Genomic DNA, 14,232 nt, shown 5'->3' with positions numbered 1-14,232 from the left:
TTTTCCAGTCATCTATAGAGACTTCTAAGGAAAGCTGAAGGTCTAATGGCAAGGCCAAGCAGGTAGATGCTGGGGTGGGGGGAATCTTCTAGTTTTCCTTCTAAGGAGCAAAAAAGGCACAACCCCCTATTTTCCTGTGCGTCCCCTTTCAGTGGCAGTTTGAATGTATAGAAACACAAGCAAAGTGCGCTACTTTTCAGTGCTTTAGTAAGAACAGAAGAAGCATTGCAGCCCCAAATAGCTGAGGTAAATAGTTTATTCTGACCTCTACTGAGTTAGCAAAAATGTCCTTTTTAATAATGTATAAAACTGAATGGTTTCAAAAACAAATCTGGGTCAAGATTTTTATACGTTTGGGTGAATCTTCGCACTGGATGGAAACAGCCCCACTCCCCAGGAGACAAAACTGCAGCAGTTCAGTCACAACTGAATGATTAAAAATGAAAGATGCCAACCTCAACCTGACACGATGAGCCCAGACCTGCTCCCCTGGGAGTCACGGGCCGTGGGACTTTGCCAGCGTCTTCCCTCGGGTTGGAGTTACCGTTCTGTGGCATGAGGTGGCAACGGCACCCCAAGATTCATGCTAGATTGCTACAGCAGAGGTGCTGCACGTCAGGCTTAGAGGCCCTGGCAGGGCTTTGTGAATAGCCAGGGCCTGCGGCAAGGGAGGGGGACTGAGATGCATCAGCAGAGCTGCAAGAGGGGCCCAGCACTGGAATAGCAAGGGGTGCGCCCCTCCCACAGCAAACAGAAACAGCAGAGCACTAGGTGCATGGCAGAGGCCTGTAACCACAGCTCCCCGTCAGCTTCCATGGAGCTGCACAAGCTCTGGGTCACTTGGGGATTCTGCACGGGGCAGACTGTGAGCTGGTTGGGCTGGGGAGGGGAAGGGGTGTGCACAGCAGCATTGAGATTAGCCAGCTGTGATAAGTGGGGGAGAGTCCCCAAAGCCCTGGTGAGCAGCAGATCTTCCCTTCTCTCGCTTTGCTCTCGAGGAGCCGCCTGCCCAAAGCATTGCGCCAAAGCACTGATTCTCAACCAATTTCCCCTTGTGAGCGGCACATGCAGCTCTCTGGGGGTTCTATGGGCTGCAGCCACACAAGATATACGCTACCTGTATGGCCCTGAGGATGTCCCATGAGCTGCAGCCCGGTGCTGAATGGGCTGCAAGTGGCTGGCGGGCTGAGAATCACTGCTCTAAAGAGCCACAGCGCACTCCCTCCACGTGAGGCTGAGTAAGCTGCCCCTACAGAACCCTGCCAGAGGAGGGCAGTCATGACCCCTGGGGCAGACTGCACCCTCCTGCCCCTTCTTCCTTTCTTCAACCGCACACAGATTGGGGTGGATTTGGAGTTGAACTGAGAGGCTAGGCAAGCTTCGGCCACAGCAATGCCATGCCCCTCATGGCTGGCCTGCAGCACCCCTGCCACAGCAGCCTGATCCCCAGCCCTGCCATGCCCTCAGCCCTGCAGCCCCCCCTGCTCTGCCAGCCCCCCCCAATGCACCACACACCTGCTTCGCAGCACCCCATGCCCCACCAGCCTGATCTCCCTGCCTTCCACAGGCCTCTGGCCTGCGCTACACGGCCCCTGCTATGCCAGGCCAAGACACCCCCCCGCCCCCATTCCCAGCGCTGGCTCTCAGCACAGGATTTGAAGTGGCCTGTGTGCAAAGCCCAGCACCTGACCTAGCCCATGGCATTCATCAGTGGCACTAGCACATTGGCATCAATCTCCTGTATGCAGGCAGACTGCCCCCTCCCCCCCATTACAGATTTTCCCCCAGGACGCCCCTCACCCTCCTCACGAAATGGTGAGGAATGAAACCAGACGATATTGAGAAATAACTGCACATACAAGAATCAGGCAGGAAGGGGCTGGGGTTCTGTTGCCCATCATGGCCTCTCCACATCCCACCTCTAACAAAGATGGAGGGGGTAGGGGTCAGATTTGGCCTATTGCTGCCCTCTAAGCTCCAGGAACACATCACTTGCACCGCCCCAGCACTCTGCTGCCATTGGGGGGGTAGACGCACCTGGGGCTGCCATCAGCTTCCTGGAGCATGATGGGCCCATAAACCTACCAGGGCCAGAGGGAAACAATGAGCCAGTATTGCAGGGGAAAGGCCCAGGCCATGGCCTCAGCTCAGTTGCCTCCCTCCGAGCTCTGAAGGCCAAAGGACGCCAGGGAGAGATGGGACAGGCCGGACGTCTCTACCGACAGCCGCACTCCACTGCCACCATGTTGGGGTACGTCGTGACCTGCATGCCCTCCCCGGTGAAGCGGATGATCTCCTTGCTGGAGTATTTGACTGGCACACAGCAGGGGCTGCGCCGGAGAGGCGTGCCCCGTTCCTGCATGTCCAGCAGCAGCACCGTGTGGGAGGAGTAGTGGGGGATGCGGGCAGAGAGCGGGCGCTGGCAGGAGCCCTCGCAGTTGTTGGCAATGTATTCCGCAGGGACGATGATGAAATCGTAGTGGAGGTCGACCGTCAGCTCCTGCAGCCGGCAGTAGGCCTGGGGCCCAGCGCTGCGGTTCTGCCGGGACACCTTCCTCTTCTCCTGCCAGTGGGCGCGCACCGTCTGCAGGGCTTTGAGCAGCAGCAGCGTGCGCAGCTTCCGGTGGCCATGGGGCAGCTCTGTGGGGTCACTGCTGCCCGAGCCCAGGGGGTAATAGCAGAAGGCCAAGAGGTGCTGGAAGAGGTCCGTGTTGGCTTGAAAGGCTGGGATTTCCCTCAGCTCCTGGATGACAGCCTGGAGCTTCTCCAGCAGCTGCTGTAGCAGGCTCCCCTCCAGCTGCCAGTGCCCGAACTGCTGCTCCAGCAGCGCCTGGCTGTTCTGGGGGAACAGGAGCACCAGGGGCTCGTCCGACTGCACCAGCCGCTCCAGGGCTGCCTGCTCCGACAGGTTGAGCAGCTGGTGAGGAAGCGTCTCCATCGTCTTGAAGTCCAGCTTGTGGTGGAGGCCGGAGGCAGTAGGCGGCTCCCCCGAGGGGCTCAGGACCCTGCTGACGAACCTGGTCAGGCTGCCCAGGAACTGGTCGCGGCTGCCGGGCGCTGGGGACGAAGCATTGGCCTGGCCAGCAGCTGCATTAGAGGCTGGCTCCTCGGCCTTGCCACCAGAGCGCGAGCTGCCAGGGAGACACAGACCGGGTCACAAAGGGTCCTTTATGCGAGGGGCCCAACCACAGGCCTGGGGGTTCCCCCTCCCACACAGGGCCCAGATCGCCCCTCACCCCATGATGGGCACAAGGCCGTCCCCTCCTCCATGGGGCCCATCCCTCCATGGGGCATAGGGGCACGGGGCCTCCCCCCCCAACACACACACACACTTGGGACAAGGCACCGACCGCAGGGCCTGGCACTCTCTGCCCCACTCCTGCCATAGGACATTATCAGGGCACTGCGGAGCACATTCTGCCTGACCCAGTCTCCTAGCATCCCAGTGCCCCCTTCTGGGCTCTGTACTGGAGCGGGCTCCCAACCCAGGAATGCAGGGGGGGCTGGAGCCCGAGGGGCTTTCTTTGTGCCCCACAGGGACTCAGTGCTAGCGAATGGTGCCCAGTTGGCAGCCCCCGGAGCAGAGGACTCTAGTCACAGAGCAGGTGCAACTGCATCAGCCTCCCACCCTGGCCTACCATGCCCCCCTCCCACTGTCCAGCTGCGGGGCTCGCTGTCCCTTGGGTCTCTGCGCTGGAGCAGTGACAGGCTGGAGGGGAGGTTGCCACGTGGGCACCTGTCTCCCAAGAACAAGACTGAGAACCACCCAACTCATTTCACATGGCCCTCAGAGGGGAACATGCTGCACTCAGACCTGGGGGCAGCCCCTTCCCCAAGCCGCCAGCCCCTGCACCCCCCCAACCCCCATCTTCAGAAGTGTCCTTGACATGTGACTGGGCTGCCCGCAAAGAAGCCAACCCATTGCAGAGCCCTGGACATGGAGAACAGCCCAGAAAGGATCAGTCTGCCGGGACACTGTCCCCCCACGCCCAACACTGGTACTGCTCCAACCTCAGACACTCGGCCTGTCTGGTCTAACCTCTTGGGGCAAAGCAGGGGGGCTAGGGCAGGCTGAGCAGCTCAGAGCTGACAGCAGGTGACTGGGGGTCTCCCCAGCTGGAATGGCGGGCGCTCCCCTCCCCTGGTTTCCATCCTGAAAGGCTGCACACCTGGGTTGTGGGTAAGGGACCGTCTCCACCACACCGCCCACTGAGAGGAAGGAAGAGGGGGACGGGGCGTCTTCCTCGCACCGCGGCTTCACCAACAAGAGCAAGGCTGGGGTCATCCTGGTGAAACACTTCTCGTCAGCGCCGAAGAGCAGTTGTTGGGCCTCCAGGGGGGGCAGGAGGGAGCCTGGCAGGGAGTGGAGAGGATGGAGAAGGGGGAATCAGCAGCAGCAGGACGCCCCTTCCCACTAAGGGGCTTGGTGCCCTCCCCAGACACCCACCCAGCCCCTGGGGTGGAGCCCACAGTTGTCCTCACACTACAACTGGGGATGAAAATGATGGGGCTTTCAAAAGGTCCCCCAAAGCCCCAGATAGAACCCAGGAGTCTGGGCTGCCACTCCCCCACGCTAACCCCTAGGCTGTACTGCCTATGCAGATAACCCCTCTGTGTTTGCGTACAGCAGCCAGTCAGTGGGAGCTACCTCTGCCATTACGCTCGAGACCCCAATAGGCTATGGGAGTCAGAGAACTCTCAGCTGCCCGGGAGCCCCCGCTCGTACCTCCGTCACCGGGACGCCTGATTGCCAAGGAAATGTCGAAGCTGAGTTGCCGGTGTGAGCGGATGGCAGACATCACTGAGGCCCCAAGCAGCAGGTACTGGGTGTCCCTGGAGAGGCAGAGAGCCTGCAGGGAGAGCAGAGCCCGGGGGAGGTGAAAGAGAGCAGAAGGGATGGGTGCACACAAGCCCGTCCCTGCCTGGCTCACCCCATACAGTGGGACAAGAGCTCAGCAGGCCCAGACTGTACCCAGGGGACGGGCCTGCAGAGGCCCAGGCAGCTGAGCATGAAGGAATATAAATCGGAGGTAACTGACTGTCCGGGAGCTGGAGGGGAACGGCAGTCTGGTCTGGATCTCCCCCTGCCTGCAAACTAGAGGCCTTGCTGGCTACAAAGGCAGCGCTGTCCATTTCCTTCAGGGATCTACACACATGCAGCATTATAATCTGTTCCTGGCTGTTGCAGGCTTCTCAGCACGTCCGCTGAGCTGCTCCCAGGGCTGCAGGGATGAGAGGGGGCAGGCAGGGCCGTGCCCCTGGGGAACAGATCAGAAAGGGGAACAGGGCAAGGGGGACTCCATCTGTTCAGCACTGGGAGATGCTGGAAAAGGAATGGGCCAGAGTCTGGAGCAGTGGCCACAGCATCTTTCCCCCTGCTCTTCCCTTCTCAGGCTGGGAGTGGTGCTTAGTGCCCCTGGCCCACTCAGCCCTTGGCCCTTTTGCTGTGACTGCCAACAAGGAACTAATGGGTTTTTCTGCCTGCTCGGGGCAGCTCTGAGACCCAGCATGCTCACTCCACACCAGCCACAGAGCAGCAGGGAGACGGCTTCCAGCCCCTGCTGACCTGAAATGATTTCACCCTAGTGCTGGAGGGTCAGGGGGCTGCCTCCAACCCTGCCATTCTGGCAACGCTGACATGGAGCCCACCTAGCCTGGGGCTTGCTTGTAAGTTCAGATTTAAAGAAACAAGGAGCTTCTAAGATGCCTGGGATTCTCCCTGTGCAGCCGACTGGGTGGCAGACCCCTGAAGGCGAGCAGCTGCCTCCTCCAGCCATGGGCAGCTCAATGCCAGAGGAGCCTGACCAGTACTCCAGCGTGTCCCAAGGGGTGCACTGACGTGCCTGCTATGCTGTGCCACAGCACAGGTCCTTTACTACCCCTCTGAAGGCAACAGGAGCTCGGTCACTGCCTCCAGCAGGACTCCTGTATTTAGTCCTTTCCCAACATAGGGCGAAACCTTACAATCAGAGGTAGCTTTGCCTAAGTAAAGGCTGCAAGATTTGGCTGGACACATCTGAACGCCATTAGAAGTCTCTGTATTTATTTCCTCTCAGCAGTTCAGCTCAAACACGCTCAATGCACATGTGCAGAGCGGATCTACCCAGCTGGCTGCGCACTCCCCCTGGGAGCTGAAAGCCAGCAGATGCACAAGACTCACTCTCCTGTAGTGGGATCAGCTGCGACAGCCTCATTTGCATCAGCGATATAAGCAAATCCTGGCTCTGGGACATACAGGGAGCAGCTGTGCTGAGAGAGAAGGCGGCAAGGGTAGGGGGTTTAATATTCACAGGGGTGGTTCCTGTGAAAAACGTGAAAGGCAAAAGGGTGCCTGTAGGGGGCACTACCCCCAGTCATGCCCTGCTGCTGCAGAACTGCTTCATGGAAAGAGCTTGAAAAATCTGGCTGCTTATTTTAGTGCAGGGCCACCCAGAGGATTCAGGGGGCCTGGGGCAAAGCAATTTCGGGTGCCCCTTCCATAAAAAAAAATTGCAGTATTATAGAATATTATATTCTCATGGGGGCCCCTGCGGGGCCTGGGGCAAATTGTCCCACTTGCCCCCCCCAGTGGCCATGTTTTAGTGCCCACATGGCAGCTGAGCTCTTGGAAATCCAGCCCTTCGTGGGCACTTCTGCTCTGAAAAGTGACAATTAAAATGCCTCATCCTTATCCAACGACTCTGCCCCCTGTGTGTATCAGAGCCCAATCGGCCCAGCTGTGGAAGACACCAGAGTCTGTTCCCATTAGCGCTGCAAGGCCAGTCCAGCTCCAGGAGAGGGCGCTGGAGTCGAGTCCTTCAAGTGCAGCCACCATGGAACTGTCCTAGAGTCCCCGGGCAGGGCCAAATTTAGCCTTTGGTGCCTCCTGTCCAACCCCGATGTCACCGAGGGCAGAATCCGGCCTGCAGACTCAGCACAGGTGACGGGAGAGGGAAAGAGTCACTCCCGGGGTACAGCTACCCTGCAAATGGCAGCTCACGGCTGGGAGTCAGAGCCCAGTTCTACAGCCTCTAGCAAGCGGGGCTCACGCTCCGAGTCCGGCACGAAAGGCAGCTGTGTCGATGCTGGGACTCAGGCCGGAGCTTGGGCTCTGAAGCCCACTCACCCCCCAGACTTCAGAGCCTGAACGTCCACACGGCTGCTTTTAGCACCAGAAGCCGGTGCTCTGGTACTCGAGCCCAGCTAGGTGCAATGCCGGCTAACCGCATGGCTCTGTGCCCCCCTTCAGCCAGCAGAACCAGTCGTTTGGCTCCTGCATTTAGATACAGAGGGGCTAGTTTTATTCCTCGCTGATGACCCAGCCAGGGCTGTCGTTCCGAGTTCAGTGACCCTGCACCCATGTGAAGTGAGCACATCTGAGTGGGAATCCCTAACAGCCAATATACACAGAGCCCTCCAGGGCCATTTTTACAGCCACCACTCGCAGCTCAGGCAACTTGACGCATTTTATCAGTGGATTCATAGGGAGGCAGAGAGTGCAGCAGGGCTGGTGCATACACCCCTGCTGCCTGGTTACATGGGATGCCTCAGCCGGGGAGCCACCCTTCCCAGGAGTAACCACCGCCTCTCCCTTGCTGGACACAGCCTGGCACGCCAATGCTAGAGAGGCTGGAGCATGGGAGTGCTGGCAGGTGAGTGGTGCTGTCATTTGACTGGGTGATGGATTGATAGTGAGCAACCCCCACCCCCCCAGAAGCTGAGAGCTCTCTGCCTTCCTCCCCAAGGACCATGGGAAGTTCTGGCTGCACACAGAGATCCCCCTCCCCTTTGTCTTTCCCACAGTCCTCAGTTTGGATGAAGGGATAAAAGCGCCACCTACAGGAACACACCAAATCTCCACCTACTACATCAGGGACTCCCAGAGAACCCATGGAGGAGGTGGTGGAGGGATGGGCACCAGTATCATGGCACAAAATAAAAGTTACGGTGCAAAGTTATCTATGCAACCTAAAGCAACGTGCTTACTTGGCTGGTATCCCGTGCCAGTCCCAATCCAGCTCCTAGCGTGGGGACCTGTGCTGCAAAACCCCCCATCATGGCAGGTGCTACTTGCTCCTTGCTAGCAGCAGCGGGGCCAAGGACTGAGTGGGCCAAGACTGAGCCCTGTTAGTGATCTAGGACAAGGCGTGTTGGTGGGGGGAGCATGCTCTGCCACCACTCAGCTGTGCGGAACAGATAAAGAAAGCCAGCCTTGGGCAGCTGCTTACCTGCTTCTGGTGCAGCCCTTCTCCTGCGGCCAGGAGCTTCTCTCTTGCTTTGCTGCCCTTCCTTTCCTTGCTTCCAGGATAAAACACCAGCAAGGCAGACTGGAGCTCTCCAAGTGACCGCCCCACGTCCTCTTGAAAAGCCAGCTTAAACCTGAGCTGTGTCTCGGTATACCACTTCACTGAGAGAAAAGCCAACACAAACAGCATGACTCTCTTGCTGGGTAAATGGAAATACACCTTAGCATGCAGCTAACCTGTGGAACTCCTGGACGCAAGATGTCAGAGGCCAACTATTTCAAGGGACACCAAAAAAAGGATTAGGCAGACTGTGATAATGGCTGAGGAATCCACACGGGCACTAGCTAGAAAACAAAACCACTGGAGTTATAAACCTCTCTGTCGCAGGGCATAAGACAATCGGTAACTGCCAGGGATGAAGTAGTTGTTTCTCCTATAGGCAGGTTATTCTAGATCACCACCCACTGCTGGGATTATTGCACCTTCTTCTGAAGCAGCTGGTGCCGCCAGGATAACGAGCTGAAAGATCCCTTTCTGAACTGCCAGTTCCTAGGCTCCTTGGGTTTCAGGGCTGCCACAGGGATCTACCCCAGCCCCTTGTCTGCTGGTGGCATTAGAAGGTATTTGCTCCTGCTGCCCTGCCTATACCATGGGATTTCAGGAAATTTTTGCCCTGCCCTTGTTCCAAGCCGAGATTAGGCTGGGTGCCACTTTAACAAACCCCAGCCGCTCCTACATGTTGCCCCTGGCTGCCATTTCTCGGTCTCTGGGCTCGGTAGGATCCCTCCAATGCTGCACACTATGTCCAGCCTGCACTTCTCAGTAGCACTGAGGACAGAATCCAGATCCTCCTGCTTCAAAGGCCCAGACCCTGCCATGTTTAGCATTATGTAGGGGTCCAGAACACACCGCAGTTCTGATTCTGTCCAGAGGGCAGAAGACTCTCCCACACACTCTGCACCCAGTTCATTCCAAGACTGAAACCTTCCTCCTTTTCAAACTCTGACCAGTCTAGTTTCTCCAGACTCTCACTCCTCCTGCTGTCTGACTTTAAGATGGACCCCAGGTGCTCCTCCAGAGATGGCTCTTTGCACCCACAGTAGCCTCCGGGGTAAGAGTGTAGGTGTGTGGCCTCCTGAAATCGGTAACAGCAGGATGTCGTTCAAGGAGATGGGATAAGGCACTTGGAGGACATCACAAACGCGTTTTCTGGCAGAAGCTATTCCAGTAACAAGCTGTTCTTAGAGGAGCACAAGACCCTACCACTGATTGCTGTGGGGCTCACCACTAATTTATACACAGTATTTAGGAAGCTCCTAGAAAGGAGGAGGCAGGAGAAGCAGTAATGGGGAAGTCACTCAAAGATCTCCAAGCCACAGAGCAAGGTGAATTGCTCACCCTAACGATAACCAGTCCTGGCAAAATGCACATCCTGGATCCGAAGCTTGTTCAGAGGCAGGGACCAGAGGGCTGGAGTGGGAGGGGCGACAGCCACATCAGAACGGCCATACGGGGTCAGACCAATGGTCCATCTACCCCAGTATCCTGTCTCCCTACAGTGCTGGTGCCAGATGCTTCAGAGGGAGTTTAAGACCAAAAACTTTTAGAACCAGTCACTGATTTGGGGAACCTCAGTTGCTGGGTACCAACTTGGGCTAAGTGACTTGTGCTGTTGAGTCCGGCCTGGAGCTCGACTACAGTGGTGATGGGTGTGGTGATCCTGGAGAGATCAGAGCATTAGCAAAGGCATCAGAGCCAAGATTAAATTGAACGGGTCCTGACTCCCAGGCCTCTGTTCAACCCAGCAAACCACACAGCCTCTGTAAACCTGGTTTTGCAAGAACGCCCTTAACTTTGCATTGAGTGGCATGACTAGTGCTAACTAGCATACGCCAGTGATAACACAGCAAAATATGGCTGCATGCTTGGGGGACACCATTTTGCTAAATTGAGGGACAAATTTGTTTTCATTTAAAAAGTACAAAAAATGGTAAACTGCAAAAGCTTCCTGCTGTTTCACCGGCCCTGGGAAGCTTCCCCAGGCCAGAACTAACAGATTATTCAGAGCTACACACAATAAATACAACTGTCCTGGGAGCAGTTATAGGGTGGTTTCTCTCACCAAGTGTGCCCAAGATCTCTTTCTGTCTGAGACCAGTAATACAAAGCTATGCTTCAGGATGAACTGGATCGCTCGGGGCACTGCCGCCCAGGGACAGCACTCTTCAGCTCTGCGTTGCTGGTTCGAATCCAGCCCAAGTCAGAGTTTAACAGCTGCTGGGTGCTCAGGGATGCCACGCAGGTATCCGTGGAACAAAACCCAGCTTCTGAGCTGGCCACCACTGTACAGGCAGGCTCAGCAGAGAGGCCAAAAGAATGGACATGCCTTGGAGACTGAATTCCCTTCTCATTCATGGACATGATCCCACCCGACCTGGAGAAGTGAAGCGAGGGAACACCGACTAAACCGATGTCAAGGCCTGAAGGGCCCATTATGATCATCTAATCTGACCACCTCAAGCCAGCACTAAGTGTTATATATTTAAATATGCTGTTGGCTGGGTGTAGGGGAGTGGGAAGAAAATTCAGCCACTTTAACTAGCATAGTTCTCAGCCAGGTCAAAACCTTGCCCATGCTAGAATGCTGCTGGTAAGAGATCCCTCAGACAGACGTGGCTGCCAGGGCGAACAGGGCCAAAGACAGAACCTCACTAATTTAGGAGAGTCTCAATGGTGCCCTTTCCTCACAGCCACCCCAGGGTAAGTGTGCGGGGCAGCTACACCTGGACAGATCCATTCACATTTGCCTGCTTAAGAATCCTTGTGCCATGTACTGCAAAGGAGGAACTGCAGAGTTTTTACACAGGCAAACTCACCCTGGCAGCAAGGATTGAGATATGCTTCAAGAACAGGATTGGAGACATTTCGCAGGAGACTGACACTACCAGGGAAAGAACAAGAGTGAATTGTTCTCAGCAATCGGCTCTTTCTAGGATTTTATGCCAGGCCCACTGCTGGGGTATGAAGAGCTCCTATGAACTGGGTCACTGTTAAGAGCAGGCAAGAACATTGTTGCCACCTTTAGGAACATATCGTCCCTTCCCCCTCTTTTCTCCAGTAAGAGAACATGGTCTAAACTGATCCTTTGGATTTTACCGTAAATATTGGCGGAATGAGTGAGATGGCCCTTGAGGGCCAGGAACAAGGGCAGAGGTGGAGTCCATTAACCCAGCAGCACTGGAGGTCAAAGCAGAGGATGGGAGGTTGTTGGGGATGGGGACACACATTCGAGGTGATCACCACAATTCAGATGGTGGCTAAGGACAAATGGGAGGTTTATTGTACTGATTAGGTAATTTCTACTCAGAGAGGGACTCCCCTTCCCTCCCGCATTTCATCTTCTACCGACCCCTCTCTTTGGTGTGCAAAGCAGTAATTTGCTGGGTAATACCACGCGTGTCAACATGGTATCTGAGCATCTCTCTCAACCCAGTCAGTTCAGGGGTCTCTTAGCACCTACCTTCTTCAAGATGCAGCACAAGGAACCTGTTCTCCCTTGGGTCGGCCAAGTGAGCACTGATGTGTTTCAGAGACAGGAGAGCAGGATGGGTCTCCCCAGCAGGACAGATTCCAAAGGTCTCTAGCTGGCCTTGATCCCAGCTTGAACGTCTCACTACCTTGAGGAAATCACTTTCATAGCTGGTAAGGACCCCCACAACTTCCAAGTGGCTCTGGCCCAGGCCGTACCTCCTGCCCATTTTCACTCTGCACACTGGCCCTTCCAGCCCACCTACAGGCCAAGGGGGGAGGCTGGAATCTGACCCCAGAACTGGGAAAACTGCCTCCTCAGGGATGAGCTGAGGGCATTTTGCTCTTTTGGCATCATCTGGCTTGTCACTCTTCAAGAGGAGATGAGTAGCAGTGGTGGCCTTGGACGTCAATGGCATTAAGTTGGGTTCTGCTCCTTCATATATGCTTCCATCTTCCTTTTCTCTTCGCTCCTCTCCAAGTCCTGACTCCTTTGAAAAGGTTATTTCCAGTTCTTCAGCAAGTGAAAGTCCTCCCCCAACGCCTCCTTTTCTAAGCAGAGCAGTTGAGGGGAGGAGCAGCAGCAGGCACCGCAAAGCCATTGCAAGCACGGGCCTCATGTTCCAGCTCCGAGCAGCTCTAAACTCCGAGGCTAGTTACTCGAGTGCATCCCTCGAAACACTTATGTAAGGGGAGGACTGCATCTCCCGTTCAAACAAAGTGACCTTGGGTTGACAATGCACAACACACCTCCCCTGAGAAAAATTCAGAGGCCAATGTGCTATTAAGGAGGGAGGGCCGATTCAAAGGAGTTTTTATGTTCTATTTTTGGCATCGCATCTAGTGCTTGGAAATGTTATAAAATTAAAGCTGTTTACCTTATTTGTAGGGATGCTTGTCCTTGACTTAAGATGTTTTTAAAGAATGGTTGTGGAGAACGGCGGCCAGTCTGGCTTGAATCTTCACTGGGATTGGCAGACATTTCTCTTAGGGCTTGAAACATCCAGGGGGTCAGAATTGCTTAGACTGGAAGGAATGGGAAGAAACTGAGGGAAGGTAGGTTTAGACTGATCAGCTCTCTCTCTCTACTGGGAAGCTTCCCTTGATTACTGGGAGCACCAGCTCTTCCATTCTGCATACAGTTTAGAGAGTTCACCTCAAAAAGATTCACATTCTGGTCCAACTCCTCCCAAAAAACTCAGTGCTTGGGTCTTAAAATATTTCATATTCTGCAGGAGCATCAGGAAGGTATCTCCCAAGGGAAGTAATGAAAGCCTCAGACCTTGAGACAAAAACTGGACTGGATTAGAGAACATAGGGAATAATCCTGCAATAGCCCATCCCCACTGGGCCATAACAACTACTGGCAACTTCTCCTTTTTACCTTCTCGGATACCGACAGTACCAAACGGCTAAGGCTGGCCACATCTATTCCATGGAAATTTGATGCCCACGGGTCTTCAAAACCAAGTTCAACGCACAGCCAGACCTTTCTGTTGGTCCACAGGGTCAATGTGCAATACTCATGAGCTAGATACAGCACAATGACTCTCAATCTGCAGCAGCACTGGAGACCACGGTCTGGGAATAGACCAAAGGGCTTGTTTGCTCAGAGTTCTCCTCTACTGAGAGACTCACAAGTGACAGCCTCCAACCCATCTCAGGGTAAGATATTTCAGCCTGATAGACACAGATTCAAGCCACAAAGGCTATTAAGATGCAAGTTTCAGGGTACCAGCTGAGCACCAGCTCATCTTAAGAGAAATCCCTTACTATTGTTTTACAAGTTAAAAAATGCACAATTTTCATTTTAAAAAAATGTTTGTGGCTTTGTCCACTTCAAAATTCTACTTTACACTGACCTTGCCCACAGCTGTCTGACACAAGCCGTCTAAGTTCTCAGACAGAATCACTGTACAGCTTCTGCACTGGGTCTACAAGATGCAGCAAGAGACAGCCACAGGGCAAAAATCTACTTCTATCAAAAGTCTGCTGATATACACATGGCCAGATCCAAACCTAGCAAAACAAGTGCAACTGCACTTAAACCTACAGGAGCTGAACTGTCTCAGACCAACTCTGAATTTGGAGCACACTGTACATGCTCATCAGGCCAGTACAAGATTAAATTCTGGAGTGGGTGAGACAGCCAGGAGAAAGTCAGCTGTCAGGGAATCCCACAAAAGTTTTTCTAGTGTGTGTGTGTTTGGGGGTGGGGGAAGGAGGGGGTGATCCTAAGTGACAATGTAGAGCATGGAACAGTTCCCAAATGCTATGACTCCCTTGCTAAGCAAAATACCGGGAGAAGTGTTGTGCTGGAGCTCCCGAGACTGAGCTGATGTTACTTCAAGTACATTTAATTCATGGTTACTTCAGTTATATAATTGAGATTTCACGTGAATTCTACTTATTTTCCCATTGATTGGATTATAACTTTGAATATATACCACTAAGGATAGCAAGGCTGACAATGTTCTCC

The 14,232-nt window shown here is 54.6% G+C and overlaps 1 protein-coding gene across 1 annotated transcript; it reads right to left on the bottom strand.

The window, feature by feature from the left end:
- Positions 1 to 7: 7 nt before the first annotated feature.
- Positions 8 to 14,223, bottom strand: AMH (anti-Mullerian hormone). Its single transcript, XM_050934353.1, has 5 exons — positions 11,746 to 14,223; positions 8,208 to 8,386; positions 4,727 to 4,850; positions 4,170 to 4,353; positions 8 to 3,131 (listed from the first exon to the last, which is right to left on the bottom strand). Exons 1-5 carry the CDS (start codon positions 12,371 to 12,373, stop codon positions 2,216 to 2,218), a joined length of 2,031 nt encoding a protein of 676 aa, XP_050790310.1. The 5' UTR covers positions 12,374 to 14,223; the 3' UTR covers positions 8 to 2,215.
- Between the last annotated feature and the right edge of the window lie 9 nt (positions 14,224 to 14,232).

This window comes from Gopherus flavomarginatus, chromosome 24, assembly GCF_025201925.1.
Source record: "Gopherus flavomarginatus isolate rGopFla2 chromosome 24, rGopFla2.mat.asm, whole genome shotgun sequence".
NCBI lineage: Eukaryota > Metazoa > Chordata > Testudines > Testudinidae > Gopherus > Gopherus flavomarginatus.
The sequence above is the reverse complement of the archived record's forward strand: the minus strand, read 5'-3'. Positions and strand labels throughout refer to the sequence as shown.

What these genes read in the sequence shown, in the direction of transcription:
- AMH (XM_050934353.1), bottom strand. Translation starts at nt 12,373, where the DNA reads ATGAGGCCCGTGCTTGCAATGGCTTTGCGGTGCCTGCTGCTGCTCCTC. An exon ending in AAGGGCTGCACCAGAAGCAG is followed by an intron (nt 4,851 to 8,207) that starts GTAAGCAGCTGC and finishes CTCTCCCTGCAG; the next exon opens with GCTCTCTGCCTCTCCAGGGA. An exon ending in GTCCCTTACCCACAACCCAG is followed by an intron (nt 3,132 to 4,169) that starts GTGTGCAGCCTT and finishes TCTCCCTGGCAG; the next exon opens with CTCGCGCTCTGGTGGCAAGG.